This window comes from Ochlerotatus camptorhynchus, unplaced genomic scaffold (genome assembly GCF_037179485.1).
Source record: "Ochlerotatus camptorhynchus isolate MF236.1 unplaced genomic scaffold, CSIRO-AGI_Acam_v1.1 ptg000285l, whole genome shotgun sequence".
Classification (NCBI taxonomy): Eukaryota; Metazoa; Arthropoda; class Insecta; order Diptera; family Culicidae; genus Ochlerotatus; species Ochlerotatus camptorhynchus.
In genome coordinates this window covers 96,996-114,554 of record NW_027040774.1, presented here as the reverse complement: position 1 = coordinate 114,554, position 17,559 = coordinate 96,996, and the positions used below count along the sequence as shown (strand labels likewise).

Here is a 17,559-nt window from a genome sequence, read left to right as displayed (position 1 = left end):
CGGTGATTCACCTTAAACAAATGGAAACATCATAGCGGCACAGAGGATTGATCTGTAAATTGCGTAACCGGAGGAGTGTGGTGCTGTTAAAAAAAATGCTTATCAGCACAAAATCAGTACATCACGATGGAGGTGAATGTAAAGTCAGGTGACTGATAAATTACCTTGAAAAGCAATATCCATGAAGTTGAACATGGTTCGGCGTGTCGTGCGCTCTGTTCCATAATTCCACACGTGGCATTTGAATTTTAACATTTCTTGAAATCTATAAATAAGTACCACTGCTCTCATTTCTAAAAATGCCATTGCCTATCTTATGCAGGATAAAAATTCTATGCTATGTCTAATATGGGCACAGATTTCAAATCATCTCACGTATTCACATCTTTCGAATTCGGTTTTTTAAAGAGCTACCCTCTTTGTTGCCGTAAATTTTTACGTTGCTATCTGAATTTAGTAATCACCGTCAAGTTCACATACTTAATGCGAAATCACAACACCTAGGAAAGCGATAACTTAATTGTCTTATCAATGTCTATCTACTTTGTGTACCCTGCCCATAAAAGCATAAAAGTCGCATCTTTGCATGTTTTCCTATTCAAATGGGACTGTTATGCGTTTATAGGTAGTACCTACCCTTATCTCATTCGTCCGTTCGTTTGCGATTCCACTTAATATGTAGTTGCGTGGTGTACACTTTACACTTCCATTATGAGTGTCCATACATAAATGATAGGCGCCCGCTCGGTTGACGATGATCCAAGTTTCTTTTTGTTTACTCATTTTAAGCTTAAGAAAGGTCCTGTAATTCACAGTAAAATCTGCACACTATGTTTATGGGACTTTTATGAAAAACTGTATTTACCTACAACAAATGTCCGTAGAATCATAGTTTGGGACCTCTACGTTCGTAATCTGATCGGTTTAAAATATTTCATCGGTGAAAATATGATTCTGATTTCTGAGTTACAGAACTCTGAATATTATTCGAAGCACTAGGACAAACGCTATTGAGCTGCATGGATCATAAGGTAAAAAATTAGAAAGCTAGAGATTATACTTAGAACACAGACCAACAGATATAACACATTGAATATTTCTCACTGTAAAACATCGTCGCTAAAACATTACCGCCATCTGTTGAGTACACTGTGGTGGGTAGTACGCTGAACAGATGGCGGTAGTGTGTAAACGTCAAACGCAAGAGAATTGACTATGCGCGCCACAGGTGGCGGTACTACGAATTACGAGACTTTTAAATTGACCGTTAAATTCTTGTTCGATGAACAACTTGCGAGTGTTATGTCTGTTTGTCTGTGCTTGGAACTTCATTTAAAAATCATGAGCTAGATTCCATATTTGAAAAAGAAATCAAGATATTGTGCCCTGGAAAGTTGCCAAGGCTCTTGGACTTGGATGAACTTACAGGAAGAATTGTCAAGAAAATTTCAATGAAAATTGGGATAATTCCAAGGAAACTCTGAAGAGCAGCAACAAATCAATTTGATATCACATCAAAGTGGATGCACTTCGGTCGTGTTAAAAATATGGTGTAATATTATTTGCCAAAAAGGACAAAAATTATCATTAATACAGTGCATGAACTGACATTACGCTGCTTTTACTGCATTTGTTTATTTTTGAGGTCATAAAAATTACATAAGATTTTCGGCATGATAGATTTGGGTAGGGTATCCTAGTAGTCTTTACGTAAACATGCTGCGCGTTGAGCTTGCATTTGCAATTGCAGCAGGTCGGGTTCATTCCGAGCATGTGCTCAATTTCGACCCCCTTTTAACTATAGTTGTTATTTGAAGGAAGGCATCCAGTCGTAGGTTTGGAAATTGCAAGCACATATCGTGGTAGGGGTAAACAATAGTTGCAATTTCCAAACCTACGACTGGATGCCTTCCTTCAAATAACAACTGAAGTGCGGTAAAAAATCGGTAGAACTGTTTCAAACACACCGTTGGTACTTGAGTGGGTCGGTTTTCATCTCTTTTTGCCAGTGGTGGCGGGGGGGGGGACACCCCTCACCATCCCTCTCCAAAGAGGGAGTTTGGTAAAGAGAGATGAAAAAACCGATTTGTACCTTGCTTAAAAGTTGTCTAGCTCGCTATTCTAACATCTATATACAATCTTCACACTGCCGTACTCTAACGGAACTATCAACTCTATGCTTTCATCTACTCCTTCTATCGTATAAAAATTACCACTACAGTCTGTTATTTGAAATTAGCATCTTCAACTATGCCCTATTAGATTTTTGGACAATGACAATGAGCTTTTCAAGAGGTCATTTTGACATTTGTACAATTTTTATTTTAAAAATGTGAACTTTTAAAATTACGTGTCGATAGTCAAATAAAAACTTTCAAATCATAAAAAAATAAATTCACTTTGAATATTTTCGTAGTTGAAACACCAAATTCGAGAAACTTTTAATTCGAATTGTTGTATGCATATCGAGCTTAAGAGCAATGAATCACGCCTGGGGATAAAACATCATGTTTGCGCTCAAGCTTGAACATCTGAACTAAGGGACGGGCCCGGTGTAATGGTTAGCATTCATGCCTCTCACGTTAAAGGTCATAAGTTCGGGGACATGTTTTCTTATGTGGAAAATGATTATTAGGACTAATTAAGTAACATATCAAAAATTTAGAGTTGTCGCAAGGGTTCTAAGTCCAAAATGTCGAAAGATGAGCTTTTTAAAATAAAACATAAATAGTGCTGGAAGAAACTACTTCCGCTTTGAAGTGAACGGTCTTGCAACCATTAGCAATATTTTTGAAAAACTAGGCACTGCGTTTCGATTGCGCTTCTCTTTCACTACATCTCATGGTTATGAAAACTGACGTTTGTACACACCTAAGTTATTCTAAATACTACAAACAAAAACCTACACGGTAAGAAAAAAGCACCCAACGGAAAGTTCACTTTTACCTACTTTTGACTAGTTTGTCTCCTTTTCTCCTTCTAATGTTGTCAAAAACAGAGGAGTAAACCCACCCAACAGGGGTAGTAAAGTGTGGGAACCCAACGTTGAGTATAACCATATTTACCTACTGTTGGGTACAACTAACTTACTTTTGGTTAAAAAGCAAGTGGAAAATTCCATACGAACTGCACACAAGTAAATGAAAATTACTTTGACCAGCTTTACCTACTTTTGGGTTCCTGCACTATAGTGCCGAGATGAGTGAAAAGAACTTAATTTTGGGTACTTTTTTTCTAACCGTGTACTGAATGGTATGTTACACGATAAATCTAACCGAAGTATTCGATACAAAATATAGTGCACAAAATATGCCGGTTACTTTCCAGACATGCTTTAATCATACTTAATGACCGTAACCAACCAATCACGTGCTTGTTTGTTATAACCGAGGGTGGCGACACATCTAAATCTCAATTCTAGATGCTCAACAAATCTCACACTAGCGAATCAATTTTTGAAAAATCTTTTAATTTCTCGCATCTACTTGCATCGCGCATCATCTTTTTTGTAGGAAATCTTCAGAATCGTCATCAATCTTCTTTCTATCCACTCGGAGTGCGCGCAGATAACCACAGCGAACACACATTTTTCCCTGAATCGTAGATAGAGTCACCCCCCTCGGTTATAACTATCGAAAGAACAGAGAAACGAGTCGATAGCGAGGTTATAAAAGAGCGTATCTGCAGCTTTTGTTTCAGTTCGACTGTGGATGTGGCGGTTGTTACATCGTTAGACGCTGACCACGGCCGATGAGACTAACTTAATATTTAGTAGGATTTCAATTAAAAATCCTAGACAGCAGAGAACAAAAATTTTCCTCGATTTTATTTATTTACTTGTTTATTTATTTCTCCTTTGATCATCTAACTGAAGGTAGTCATGAAATTTTAGATGAGGTAAACTCTCTTTATGGAAATTTACTTTGATGCATTTTCGAAAAATTCATACCCAGTTTTCTTCAGTTCGTTTTTTTTTCTGTGTAAAATAGTAAAAGGACTGTAATGACGAGCGCTTTTTGCAATCTGAATTGATGCATCGAAAAAACTGGGTTCGAATTTTTGGACATCGCATCAAAGTAAATTGAACTCGAGAAAAAATCCTAGACCGGACCGGGAATCGAACCCAGCCACCTCCAGCATGATCTTGCTTTGTAGAGCTAAGGGAGGATCTTTAAAGATGGTCAGAGAGATTCATTTCAGAGCAGAGCAACTGCAGGAGAATTCAGTTCAATTAACGTCAATGAAATTACAGGAACTTTACAGAAGTTTCTAGAAACTCGGGGAATGTCCGAAATATTCAGCAAAGTTCTGACATCATCAAAGAAGATCAGAGAACTTTAGAGAAGTTTAAAGATTTTTAAGCAGCTTCATTATTTTCAGAGATGTCCCAAGTATTTCGAGGAATCAGAGATCTTCAGAGCAGGTGCATTAATTGCAAGAACTTTCAAGAAATTCCGAAAAACTGTCTACGTAGTTAATGAACAGCCCCTTATAGTTGGCTACTTGACAGTTTTTCATAAACCGGAAGACGCCATCTTGGATTCCAAAATGGCATCAATAATCGATTTCCGGTCTCTAGACGTCCCAGTTCCAAAAAAAAATCCTTTTTGAAGGGTATTCGAAATGTCATCACAGACCGGAAATCACCTTCTTGTATTCCAAAATGACGTTAACTATCGATTTCCGGCCTATAAACGTCGTTCTCGTTCAGAAAATACCTATATTGTCGTTTCAAAAAACCGTGTAAAAAAGGCTTTAGTGTATTGCGGTTTAACTTACCTCGGAGATGGAGGGTACTTCAGCAATATCTTACACAAGGATGTTGATAATAAATGAAAACGAATTATTTGAAGCAAGATCTTACTAATATCGAATTCGTTTATTATTCACTTAAAACCTGGATCGGATATCAAGATTGGGTCTGCTTGTTTTCTGACGCACTTCGTTTGTTTTTTAAATCTAGCTCAGGTTGAGGTTTGCACTTACTACTGAAGTTCGGATTCGCGCCGATAATAAACGAATTCGCAATAAGTAAGAGGGGTGTTTCCAAAATATTTACAAAGTCGTATAGCGGGAATAATGATTGAATAATCCTAAAAATGTTATTCTAGGGGCTGTTCATAAACTAGGGTGGTTTTTTTTGGGTTTGACACAATTAGGTGATCCAAGAGACGTTTCTCAGTGGAACTGACAGCTTGAAATCTAGAGTGTGTGAGTGATATGGTGTTAATGGTGCTGAATGTAAACATAAACAAAGCAGAAATTCATATTATGAGAATAAACTGCTAGTTCTATTGTGATCGGTCAAAAGTTCTTTGTAAACAAAAAGTCAACTGATCGCAACTGTCTCGTGGACAGCATTATTGTTTATGCATGTTTTTTTTTTGTATTTGTATGGACCGTAGACAATCGCCAACTCCCTTCAACTATCTATGTAGTATATGAACAGCCCCTTTAGGGAAAAAAATAGGATAAATCGAAACACGTGCACGATTATGTATGCCTAAATATACCTGTCATGAGAATTAACTGAAGCTGTTCAGTGTTCAATGTTCAGTCGGATAAGCAGTAGGGTGTGATCGCATTTCAACATACCTTCACTTCAGCACAACCCTCTCACGTCAGTCTTATGTTACACTATTCATAATGTAACTCGTGCACACTTAATCATGGCTTCTCTGTGCGGTTTTTTTTTTTTTTTTTTGTATAGTTTTCGAACTGTAATCCACAAAAAATACCGAACATTCAGCTATTGACCACTTTGTCAAGCAGTTTTGGCGTGACTTTCTACCAGCGATTTCACAAAACTGGACCAACTAATTTCTTTTTTTTTATGAAACGCACAAATGTTGGCTACTTTTATCGAGGTTCTAGAAGAAAAATTCTCAAAATAATGTTTTATTTCAAAGTTCGAGTGGTAATAAACGTCATTTTAGCTTTTGTGACAAACAACTGAATACGGTGATAGCAAGTACTGTTTTTTTCGTAAAATAACAGATTTACGGTGAATGACTAAAACTCAGTAAAATAGAGTACCGAGTTTTCAGTATTCATTATGTTTTACTGAACAGTCATCAAACGAAATGCCAAAATTGCTGATCTCACCAGTAAGTCAACTTGATGGAGCGTCATCCTCCTCCACTTCACCTCGCGCACTTTACCACGGAAATTTGTGTGTTAATAGAAAACCCTAGATAAAACCTTTGTGAAAATAAGTGAAGTGAGTCTGGAAGCCAATGCTACCTGAAACATGAACCTGCCACGGAATTGGGTAGTTTATGCACTCCTGCATAGACTTCCAGATATTTCACTGATTTTTAAGCAAAAACATCCACTAATATTGCCTGTAGAGCTCCAGACATAGACACGCAATCCGCACACCAAGAGAGCACCAACCGGCCGAACCACCAGGAAGCGATAATCTTGTTAACCTCGCCCCTAAATAAAAATCCTAAAAAAATTTAATCATTTTAATCCTACCCATTGTATGATACCATAAAGAAATCAACATGCTGAAATAAAAATACTTAAATAACTCAGCAAAAAATAAAGGTCAACAAATAAATTACTAATATAGACAGCAAATTTATTACTGACTTAAACGTTATTTTTTGACAGTTCAGAGATTCTGCGATTTACGGAGTTTTCAGTAAAAGTAAAAACTACTAAGTTGATTACTGAAAACTCAGCTGTTTGAAAACCCAGTAAAATTTTATCGACTTCGGTTTTCTAAACTCTGTGTGTGAGCAAAGCATTTGATTCAAGAATGTTGAATGTTTATATTCATTGTTGTTGACGTCTATGGTCCCATATGTGAAAGTAGTGCTGCACCCTAAAACTGTTCGTTCACCATAGTTTTATCATGACGGAAAGTAGCATCAATAACAAAAATATCGAACTATGTGTTCGGAAAAGAGCATAGACCGAGAACATATCCCGTTACCCTTTAGTCAATTTACCATATATAACCTTCCCTCCCGCTATCATATAGGGTAAACGCCCCAATAGCACCGACGAACCGAGATGCCACAAGAGCATTTCGTTTGTCCACAATTCGAATTGTCAAACGAGCGATTCGAACTTTCAAACGGGTGATCAAACGAGGTGAGACGCAAACCAAGGCAATGTAAATTACATGTGTGTTCGTGTCCTTGCTCATGGTATGACGCGATCGGATGAGTAGATGTCGGTAGTGTTTAACGTATTTTAAATATGGCGTCTTGGGCACGAATTTGAAAGTAGCTTGTATAAGTTGTCACGTCGGTTCGTCGGTGCCAATAGTGTAAGTACGTTAGTGCAATGTGTTAGACTTCTTAAGCCACTATAGGAACACATTGTACTAACTATTGGTGCGTTAACCCTATATTTTTGTTGTACACAACTTCACTGCCTATAATCGCACATCAGTCCCGTATGGATTTTCATCAATTTTGAGATAACAATACTATCCACTATCAATTGGCATCTACTTTCATATGATGTGATAAAACTACGGACTATCATGAAAAATGTGAAAACAACATAAAGTCAGTTTGTCTCTTCAAGCAAAGCAATCGCATATCAGTCCCATCCTCAAATTCAATCGTCCAGATGTGAAGCTACAGTTCTGCTTTTCGAGTTGCCATATTTTGCTGATACAACATAACATACAAGTGATTTTAAGAAATTAAATTTATTGTGATTTTTCAAATATTTACATGGGAATCGCATATGGGATTGATATGGGATTATAGGCAGTTCAGCTAAATTGCTTTTTGGTAGAAATAGCTTATCGCTAGGGTAACCCTGCGATTCGGTCAGAGAGCGTATAGGGCGTCGTTGTGCCAATTTGGTCGTGGCACATTTCAAGTATGAGAGAATAATTGCAGTTAGATCAAAAGTGCCTGAGAAAAATGCAAGTACTTTCGCTGATTACCCGAAGTTGCGATAGTGAAGGTATGATCACAGACAAGCAGACATAACACTCCTAAAACGTTCACCAAAATCGTTTTTAATGGTCAATTTAAATGTTTCTTAGTTGGTAGTACTGTCACTTGTGGTGCACATAATCAATTCCCTAGCGTTTGACGTTTACACACTACAACCATCTGTTTAGTGTATTGCCCATCATAGTGTATCCGACAGATGGCGGTAGGGCTTACAATGATAAATGTTCAATGTGTTATGTCTGCTTGTCTGTGAAATAACATTGAGGTAACGTTAGGATAAAATCAAAACATTGAGAAATATTACGCATCACTTTCAGAAATACTTCACTTCGCAACCGATGAACCATTCTGATGGCCATATGAGTACCCAAGTAACCATATAGTCGCAATATAGCTTGTATATTCTTACTTTGCTTGAGTATGGTTAGTTGGGGAATCTGATGAAACTGTCACTTCTTGAAACTGATCCCTTTCGTATTTCTTTCATTCTCCTTTCGCACACTGAGCGCTCGGTGGACCAGCGTCTTTGGACGTGAGCCTCGTCCCAGATCACCATGGCAATTCAATAACAGATGGTGGACATCAAACCGACCAATATCCATTTGATAACGGTGATGCAAACATGCGGGGCTTATTGTAAGTGAAAGTAACCTCGGAATGGGCGTGACCCTCCAGACATTCTGAAATGGGTTGCTGGATCTGCAAATGAGCTATCACCTTCTAACTCCCGGACTAAAGCTGTCTACAATGACCATAAATGCGACATTGTGGAGAGAGTTCTTCCATAATAACACTGCCGGCCAGTGGGGGTTAGAGGGAATACACACACACACATACACAGACACACACACACACACACACACACACACACACACACACACACACACACACACACACACACACACACACACACACACACACACACACACACACACACACCAAACACACACACACACACACACACACACACACACACACACACACACACACACACACACATACACACACACACACACGCACGCACGCCCATACATACATACACACACACAGACACACACACACACATACACACACTCACACACACACGCACGCACGCACATACATACATACACACACACAGACACACACACACACACACACACTCACACACACACACATACACAAACACACACACACACACAATAGCTAATCGCTAGGGTAAATGGATCAAATGGAACACATTGCACTAATGTACCTCCACCAATAGTAGAGGTACATTAATGCAATAAGTTATGGAGTCTCTAGTAACTTCAAAACTTTTTCATCACTTAGTTGAAATTACGTTTTTCTTAGCTGCGTAGCTCCGAACATTAAAGAAAAGTCTAGACTTTCGGGGAAACTTAAAGATCTTGAAGAATTAGTCATTTTGTTTCAGCTAATATTCTTCAAGAAAAAGATCCAGGAATTGGGATCTACATCAGGACTACTTTTAGTTTATGATCATTTGGGCTGAACGAAACTTTATATACTCTGAAGAAGACCAAGCATCCTAGCGTTTTGATCCACCATTAAACTGAAAAGCCAATCGCCTTCATTCTTGTTTGCGTTTGAATCGGATACGCCATACAAAAAAAAAAAAATGCGTGGTGTATCCGATCCGAACGAAAACAGGCAAATATCCGAAAAATTTCATGTGCGTATGCTTAATGGCGAGCTGATAGCAGACAAGTTTACCCGTATCCTAGTTTTAAGAGACCTAGTATAATTCTGCCACTCTTCGCATGTCCGTACCATAGCGAAAATCGGCAATCCTAGAAAATAGCGTTTTAAGTTTGCATTGTTTCTTATGTGATGAGACAACCAATGTGACTGTCTTTCCAAACTTTTTCAGAACAAAGTTGATGAGTTCATCCAGTATCATGAAAATATGGGTAATTAGCTACCATTTGCATTGAAAAACTAGGTTTTGACAAAAACGACTATGGGATCGACATGCGAAGGACGGCAGTATATTGTGTGTACATCCCAAAGATAAGATTATGGGCGCTCCATATGAAAAAATCAGTGAATAACCAGCTCCAGATTCACTGCCGCCGATTTTACTTGATAAATGATAAAGCTAGGTAAGCATGTTTTTAGGTAACTTTGACATGAACATTTTGTTTTTGTGTGCGCTGGTTAACTTTCCCATGTGTAAGAACGTCAGATTTATCAGTAGGTGGATAGTTTTTGTCGACATCATGATAATTTTCAGATAAGTACGGCTGCGTAGAAGCGATAATTAGTTAAACAAGTAAGATGGACTTCAGTTTCTATGTCATTTCCCCAGATAACTCAGTTTCGAATGATCTTTCTTAAGATATAGATAGGATTATCATTTTTAAATAAACAGAAAGGTAACAAAGTGTTAATGACACGGGAAACGGAAATAACGCAGACTACCTACCAAGCCAATCAAATGAAAATAAAAGCTCATTCAAATGTGTGAAAAGTAATTTTTATTCGCATAATTTCCTGCTTTGATTCATGGTAATGCACAACAAGTTTTCTAAATTGCAGTAATGAAATGCTCTGGGACGATTTTTGTTTTAAATGTGTAAACTCTGTGTAGCATCATTAAATAAAAACTAATACCTGCATTTTTCTTCAATGCCATCCAGTTACTAATGTGGGGCGGGGATATCTCCAAGCCGAAACGTGACGTGTCTTCTTTTCTTTTCGTTTTTTTTTCTCTCTACAAAGGAACTTAATTCGTGATTTCACCTACATAGGTACTGTGTAGTTATGATTTCAAATTGTTTGGAGGTGGAACCAATGTTCGTCGTTTTTTGCTGAGGGGGTTTTCGAATATTCCGCAAAATGAACACACCTCATTTGAACACGGTTCCCCACACCGGGAGAGCTATAACCAGCTAGGATGAAATTTTTCGCTTACATTCTACTATCATCTGTTAATTCTTTTGTTTAACGTTAGGACGAAAATAATAAAACTTTCTTTTATTAATTCATCTTATATATAATAATAGCTTTGATTTGTTGTTTAATGATAATATTAATCTTTGACTACAACCAGGACTACAAACATTACGTTCAACTTACTTTGCAAAAAACAGTATATTGTAGAGCTCTCTGGGAACAAACATTAGGATTTGGAACGGGTCAGCAAGGGCTTCTCGGAATCGTCGAACGTGACCGCTAGACTGTGGGTGCGCATGTTGGCAGCACTGACGCTGAGACTACTGGGCGGCACTGGTCCATTGTTGTGATCGGATAGCACCGTCGTCGGTGACGGGGCGTTGCTAGTAGGTTTGCTGGCCTTCGGAGTGTGCAGGTTAGCCACGGTGTCCGCTCCATAGCTTCGATCGTCTTCGTCCAGCGAGTGCAGCAGCTTTTCGACCTCGTCGTCGATCGGTTCCAGTGACTGATCGCCGAAACGTTGAGAACGTTCCATCAGGGTAGCACGTTTGGCCGCTAAGTACAGGTTCCGCTTGATTTGGATGTACACCACCTCGGTCACCGCTTTGACGGTGTAATCCGGTATGAAGGTGTGACGCAACAGGGCATCCATGTTGAGCGATTGTAGAGAACCCATGATTTGCTGCGGCGAGTCCACTGGGATATCTACGCCTACATTTTGAATCAATGCTTGCGTTCCAAAGTAAGTAAATGGGCCGCTCTCGAAAATTAAGTTCTCCCTGCCGACGGTCACTTCAACGCGACCTTCCAGAATGAGCACGAAAAAGTCCACCGGTTTTCCACGGGTGACGATGAACATGCTCGGATCATTTCGGTCTTTTCCTTTGTGTTTGACGTGGTGGACAATGTCCTGATTCAACAGACGACGGAGAATTGTTTCGGAAACCATATCCAATTTAAATGCTTCCACCGAGGTGCTCAAGTACTGGAACGTGGCCAGTGTGAGCTGTGGAGAAATGCGCAAACGCTGGGAGGTGGTGTCCCGACCCTGAGTAAATACTGTAAAGTCCTGGCGAAGTTTGCTACGATCTCGTCGTACCTTGCGGCGATTGTCCGTGAAAACATCAGTTTCATCCATAATTTCCGCCTGGATCAGCTCCTCTATGACGTCTTCGAGTGTTACCAACCCAATAGTTTCATAGAACGGATCACCCTCGCCTTCATTGTTGACTCGGTGTACAAATGCCATGTGACCTTTGTGGCCTTCCTTAAACTGCTTAAACATCACATCCAATGTTACATCTTCGAACACAAAATGACACGGATTCTGATAGAACTCACAGAGCGTTTTCAGTTGAGTGTTATCGTCCGGATCAACGAACGCTAGATCTTTGATGTACAACAGTGTAACAATATTTTTCCTATCTCCCTCATACACCGGTATCCGAGAGAAGCCTGACTTCATTATCTCGGTGATAGTTTCAAAGTCTAGCACAGCATCGAGTGATAACATAAATGCATCTTCGATGCGTGTCATTACATCTTCGACAGTTTTCCTCCGCAACTCCAGCACACCGGAGATAACGTTAACTTCATCCTTGTCCAAGTCGTTTATGTCGGTCGTCACTTTAACAAGTTCCTTCAGGCGCTCCCGATTGTAGAAGTTGCCAATTTCCTCGCCCAACAAATAATCAAGCACTTTCGAAGTTGGGTAAGACAATGGGAACGTTACCAACATAACAGCTTTGGTGACGAGTATCGTTCTGGCTCCGACGGCCAAACCATGACGAGAGCAGATGGCCTGCGGTGTTATCTCGCCGAAAATCACAATCGCGATCGTGGAGCAGATAATTGCAATCAATCCAGATGTCAAACTGTCCAGCAATATAGTGAACGTCGAGTTTACCAGCACATTTCCAAGCAGAATACTGCACAGCAAAAAGTTTCCATGATCTCGAACGGGCTGAATGGCACGTGCAAAACGTTTTTCCTCTTCCGTCCCGGTGTTGCACAGGATCTTCAAATCGGTCCTATCCAGCGACATCAAACCCAGATTTAATCCAGAAAACAGTGCCGAAAACATCAGGCAAACTCCGATGATGATAAGTGAGAACCAAAGTGGTAGGAATGGTTCATGGCTAGTCATACGCATCCACGGTTTGGATCCCTGGTGTATGAATGGTTCCACCGCTTTGGCCAACTGTTCGGAAGCAGTTTCGATGGTGGTTTCATACTTTGCACATACATAAAAGTATTTACCATTCGTTCCAGGCGGAAGCTCGATACGGACCAATGCACTGTGCTCGGTGATAGATTCCTTAGTAACACGGAATTTATTGGTCACCGGTACCAGACAGGAACCTCCATATACATTATGCTCATTTGTAAAAATAACCATTGTATTTTCGTTCAATCCAGTGCCGAACAGCCGGAGCGTTACGGAAGAGTGAGCCAACACAGACGGAACAGCATCCTCGTCTATGGTCGGTTCCTTATCGGCATATTCAACGCGAAGGCCATGTATCATCAGGTTCTGACTCGAAGTCGTTACCGCTGCTACCACCGATTCTGCAACACTGTTCACCCCCTCGTCTCCATCACTAGCGATACTACGCTGTATTCGCGGTATCTCATTCTTCTTCGTTTGCGCCGATGAGATGGAAATCGGCAAGTAAAACAAATCGTTGCCCTTCTGCTCGTTAGCAGCCATCGCACACACACCAACTATCCACTGTCGTCGACGGCTATTGAGCAACCCACCACTATCGGTTATGAAGTGCTTCTGCTGATGGTTGTAGAATTTCACCGACACTTGCATATGCGTATCATTTCGATCTAAGATACGTGCTCTTCCGTCGAAGGCCGGAACCTCTTGCCTCCAGCAGTCTTCTTCACTATGCACCAATCTCACCAGAAGTTCATCGTTTAGCCCAAATCCGGTCAAATCACTGGTCGCGGTCATAAGCAGCAAATGTTTACTTCTAAAGTTATCTTCATCGTCCTTATTAGTGGCAACATCGTTGCTGGCAAGACTTTTCCCATTTTCTTCACTAAGTAACGAGCCATTAACTACGGCGGTAGTGCCGAAGGATTGCAACACCACGGCTAATACTAACACAAATTCGACCGAACGAGTACTACTTTTTCGCGGCGAAATTAGACTGGCCTTAGGCATATTTTTATTTTCACTAGAAATACTAAAAATTAATGCTACACTCGAATCCGTGCATGATCCGTTCGATTTCGATCTATATTTTGTTCTTGCTTTCCTGCTGCCCACTAGCAACTGCGACCTGCGACGAATGACTCACTTTTGTTGTCAGTTCAGTTCGACCGATGTTCACCAGAGTGAATAAGAGCATCTCCATCGGCATGCCAATGATGCCAGCCAACGAATAGTGTAGAACAGTTTGCGCTTCAAGTGGTATACAGTGGGGTGCTTCATTTTAGAAAACAGTGTTAGATTTAATATAGGCCACTCAGCAGTTTGATTCATCACCCCAAAATATGAGTCACTGCAAAAAGCGGTAAAGATTGATGAAGTTTGGTCACGCAAATGGTTTGAAATTTGTAAGGAAATTATTATGGAAGCATTATTGTAAATTTCACTGACTTTGATTCTAGTTGTCCAAATGCTGAAAAAACTAATATGTGGTTGCTTGACAATAACCTACAAGCCTGTTGTTGTTATGGTCAGTTTTACAGCAATTCAAGAAAGATAGAATTGTGTAAAAATGACAAAATAGCATAAATTGATCAGCTCAGTATACAGGGGGGCTCATCCGACGACTAGATACGGACCCCGTTAATCTGGAAAATGTCAGATTAAATAGCATAATCTCGCTTCTGAATACATTGTGCTGTCTATTTTCAGATATGTGCTGTAAGCATGCTGTTTGTTTTGATTTTTTAGTATGGATTTGACAGTCGGATTAGCGAGTCTAACCCAGATAGTACCGCCATCATTTTGTCGGATGAGCGTACAAAAAAGGCGGTATGCTCCAAATCGGATTAACTTTTAATACCAACCCTGTTTGGATGATCAGCAAAATGTTCGTTTAAAGTCGTGTTGATTAACTATGATGTCGACATCAAAGTAGCCGGACATTCTTGATCGGGATTCAATACGAGGATAATAGACTTATCTGCCACCTTTAGTATTAGCATAGAGGTAACTCTAAGACTAGAAGGTCTCGAAATAGCGTGCTCAACTTTTTGGCTCAGCTCTGATGCTCTCTTCGGTCAAAAGCTAATCGACTCACCCCTCGAAACATAGGAAAATCCACTAACCCCTCATTTTATCTGTCAAACTTTCATAGCAAATCAAAACAAACATTGCGTAGGAGTAGAATTTCGACTAGAATGGGGTACGTTAATCGTTTGCTTGGGACAAATAGGCTAGTCAAGTAGTGAGCCAATTTCAAATCGTTAGTTTCGTATTGATTGTTGGTATTAGCAACAATCAATACGAAACTAACGATTTTAAATTGGCTCACTACTGGACTAGCCAATTCTGCCGCTATTCGCATAACAGTCCCATGTCCTATGGATTTCCTAACTAAAGGGCGAACACGAAATTATTGCGACACATTCAACAGGGCATAACTTTTTTACCATTGGGTAAAAATCAACCAAATTTTGCACACTTTCTCATTGATGTGTATTGTGTACATGCTGTCAAACTCGAAGTCGTGTTTTTCGATTCAACGAAACTGGAGGTGAACCAACGCGAGTTGAGAGAACAAATTCTTTCCAAACACCTGGAATTTCCTGACCTGTCGCACCGGCAGTTGGGAAAAATGTTGAACATTCACCATTCAACCGTCTCCAGAGTGTTGAAGCGGTTCCAGGAGCGGTTGACGTTGGACCACGGCAAAGGAGCTGGAAGAAAACCGGGACCGGAGAATAAAAAGACGGAGGGAAAAGTGAAGCGGATGATTAAAGCAAATCCCAACGTCTCAAGCCGTGATTTGGCTAAAAAGATCGGCATGTCGCAGAGCTACGTCCAGAATGCAAAGAAGAGAGCTGGACTACATACATACAAGGTACAGAACTTCCCAAACCGCGATGAGCGGCAACAATCGACGGCTAAAACTCGGGCACGGAAGCTCTACGAGAAGATGCTGACAAAATATGGCTGCTGTGTGATGGACGACGAAACGTATATAAATGCCGATTTTAAGCAAATTCCGGGGTTGGAGTTTTTCACCGGCAAGAGCAAGTTCGATGTGGACGACAAATTTAAGAAGAAGAAAATGTCGAAGTTCGCCTCCAAATATCTCATTTGGCAGGCCATCTGCTCTTGCGGACTGAGGATGACGAAGCTCCGCTATTTTGGCCAGATTTGGCATCATGCCACTATTCTAAAATTGCCAATTGTTCCAAAGGACATGAATCCGCCAAACTGTCCGGAGCTGCGCCCGGTGGAGCAGTACTGGGCAATAATGAAGCGGGAACTTCGGAAGAGCAAGAAGACAGTCAAAGACGAGAAGGACATGTTAAGAAAATAGAAAAAAAAAACTGAGAAACTGGCACCGGATGACACTTTAAAGACTTTTATGGAGGGCATCAAGCGAAAATGCGTTCAATTTTACACTCAAGGCTCCATCGATTAATTTTTCTTTTGATTTTTGAAGTAAATATATGTATAAAACTACCCTAAAATTTTGGTTTGATTCTAAACATTATAAGAAAATTGGCATGACATTTTCGGTGTCGCAATAATTTCGTGTTCGCCCTTTACATAGGACTGTTATGCGAATAGCGGCAGTATTGGTCCCAAGCAAATCGATTAACGTACCCCAATCTTGTCAAAATTCTTCTACTACACTATGTTTGTTTTGATTCGCTATGAATGTTTGACAGATAAAATGAGGGGCTCGTGGATTTTCCTATGTTTCGAGGGGTGCATCGATTAGCTTGGTACCGAAGAGAGTACTAGAGATGAGCCAAAAAGTTGAGCTCGTTTCATCGGGACCTTCTGGTCTTAGAGTTACCTCTATGGTATTAGCACAAATGAAGTGACAGACGACTAACTGGCGAAGAAATCAATTAAAATAATGTGGTTCGCTGTAATAGAATTTTTTTAGAAGCTTGTGCCATCATCCACCAGATGGGATAGTATTTTTGTTTTGGTTTTGCACAAAGTTGATTTTGTGTACAATGATTCTTTGACAGTGTGCAAAGAGTGTATATCATTTTGTAATTTTTTTTTATGCATTCCAGTTATGAGTAGAGTGAAAGAGATAGAACCAAAAAATTCTAGTACATTTGGTGAAAATGCTAGTTCAATCCAGTAGTAGTGTTGCCATGTGGTACAATCCAGTGGTAGTGGTGTTGCCATGTGGTACACTGAAAAATTGCAATAGCAGGTTAGTCACCAAAGCTTTCGAGCCGCTCCGTCTGTCACTTGGTTTGTGGTATTAGTGAGCTGTTTGACTGATACATGCATTTTACTGGTAGAAAAAAAAAAAAAACGCTGTCACGTCGAACACTTTGACAGCTACATTCTTGGTTGAAAATAATAAATAAACAAATTTTACACTGCTAAACCGGTGGAAACTTACGATTTTAAATTGGCTCACTACTTGACTGGCCTATTGGTCCCAAATACATCTATAAGCGTACCCCATTCTAGTCGAAATTCTAGTACTACACTGTCTGTTTTGATTCTCTATAAAAGTTTGACAGATAAAATGAGGGGTTCGTGGATTTTCCTATGTTTCAAGGGGTGCAT

General features: G+C 40.0%; 1 protein-coding gene across 1 annotated transcript; it reads right to left on the bottom strand.

Annotated features, from left to right (window-relative positions):
* Positions 1-10,382: 10,382 nt before the first annotated feature.
* On the bottom strand, positions 10,383-14,133 carry uex (metal transporter uex). The gene has a single exon (XM_065228318.1). The coding sequence runs from the start codon at positions 13,996-13,998 to the stop codon at positions 11,050-11,052; it is 2,949 nt and encodes a 982-aa protein (XP_065084390.1). The 5' UTR covers positions 13,999-14,133; the 3' UTR covers positions 10,383-11,049.
* Between the last annotated feature and the right edge of the window lie 3,426 nt (positions 14,134-17,559).

What these genes read in the sequence shown, in the direction of transcription:
- uex (XM_065228318.1), bottom strand. Translation starts at nt 13,998, where the DNA reads ATGCCTAAGGCCAGTCTAATTTCGCCGCGAAAAAGTAGTACTCGTTCG.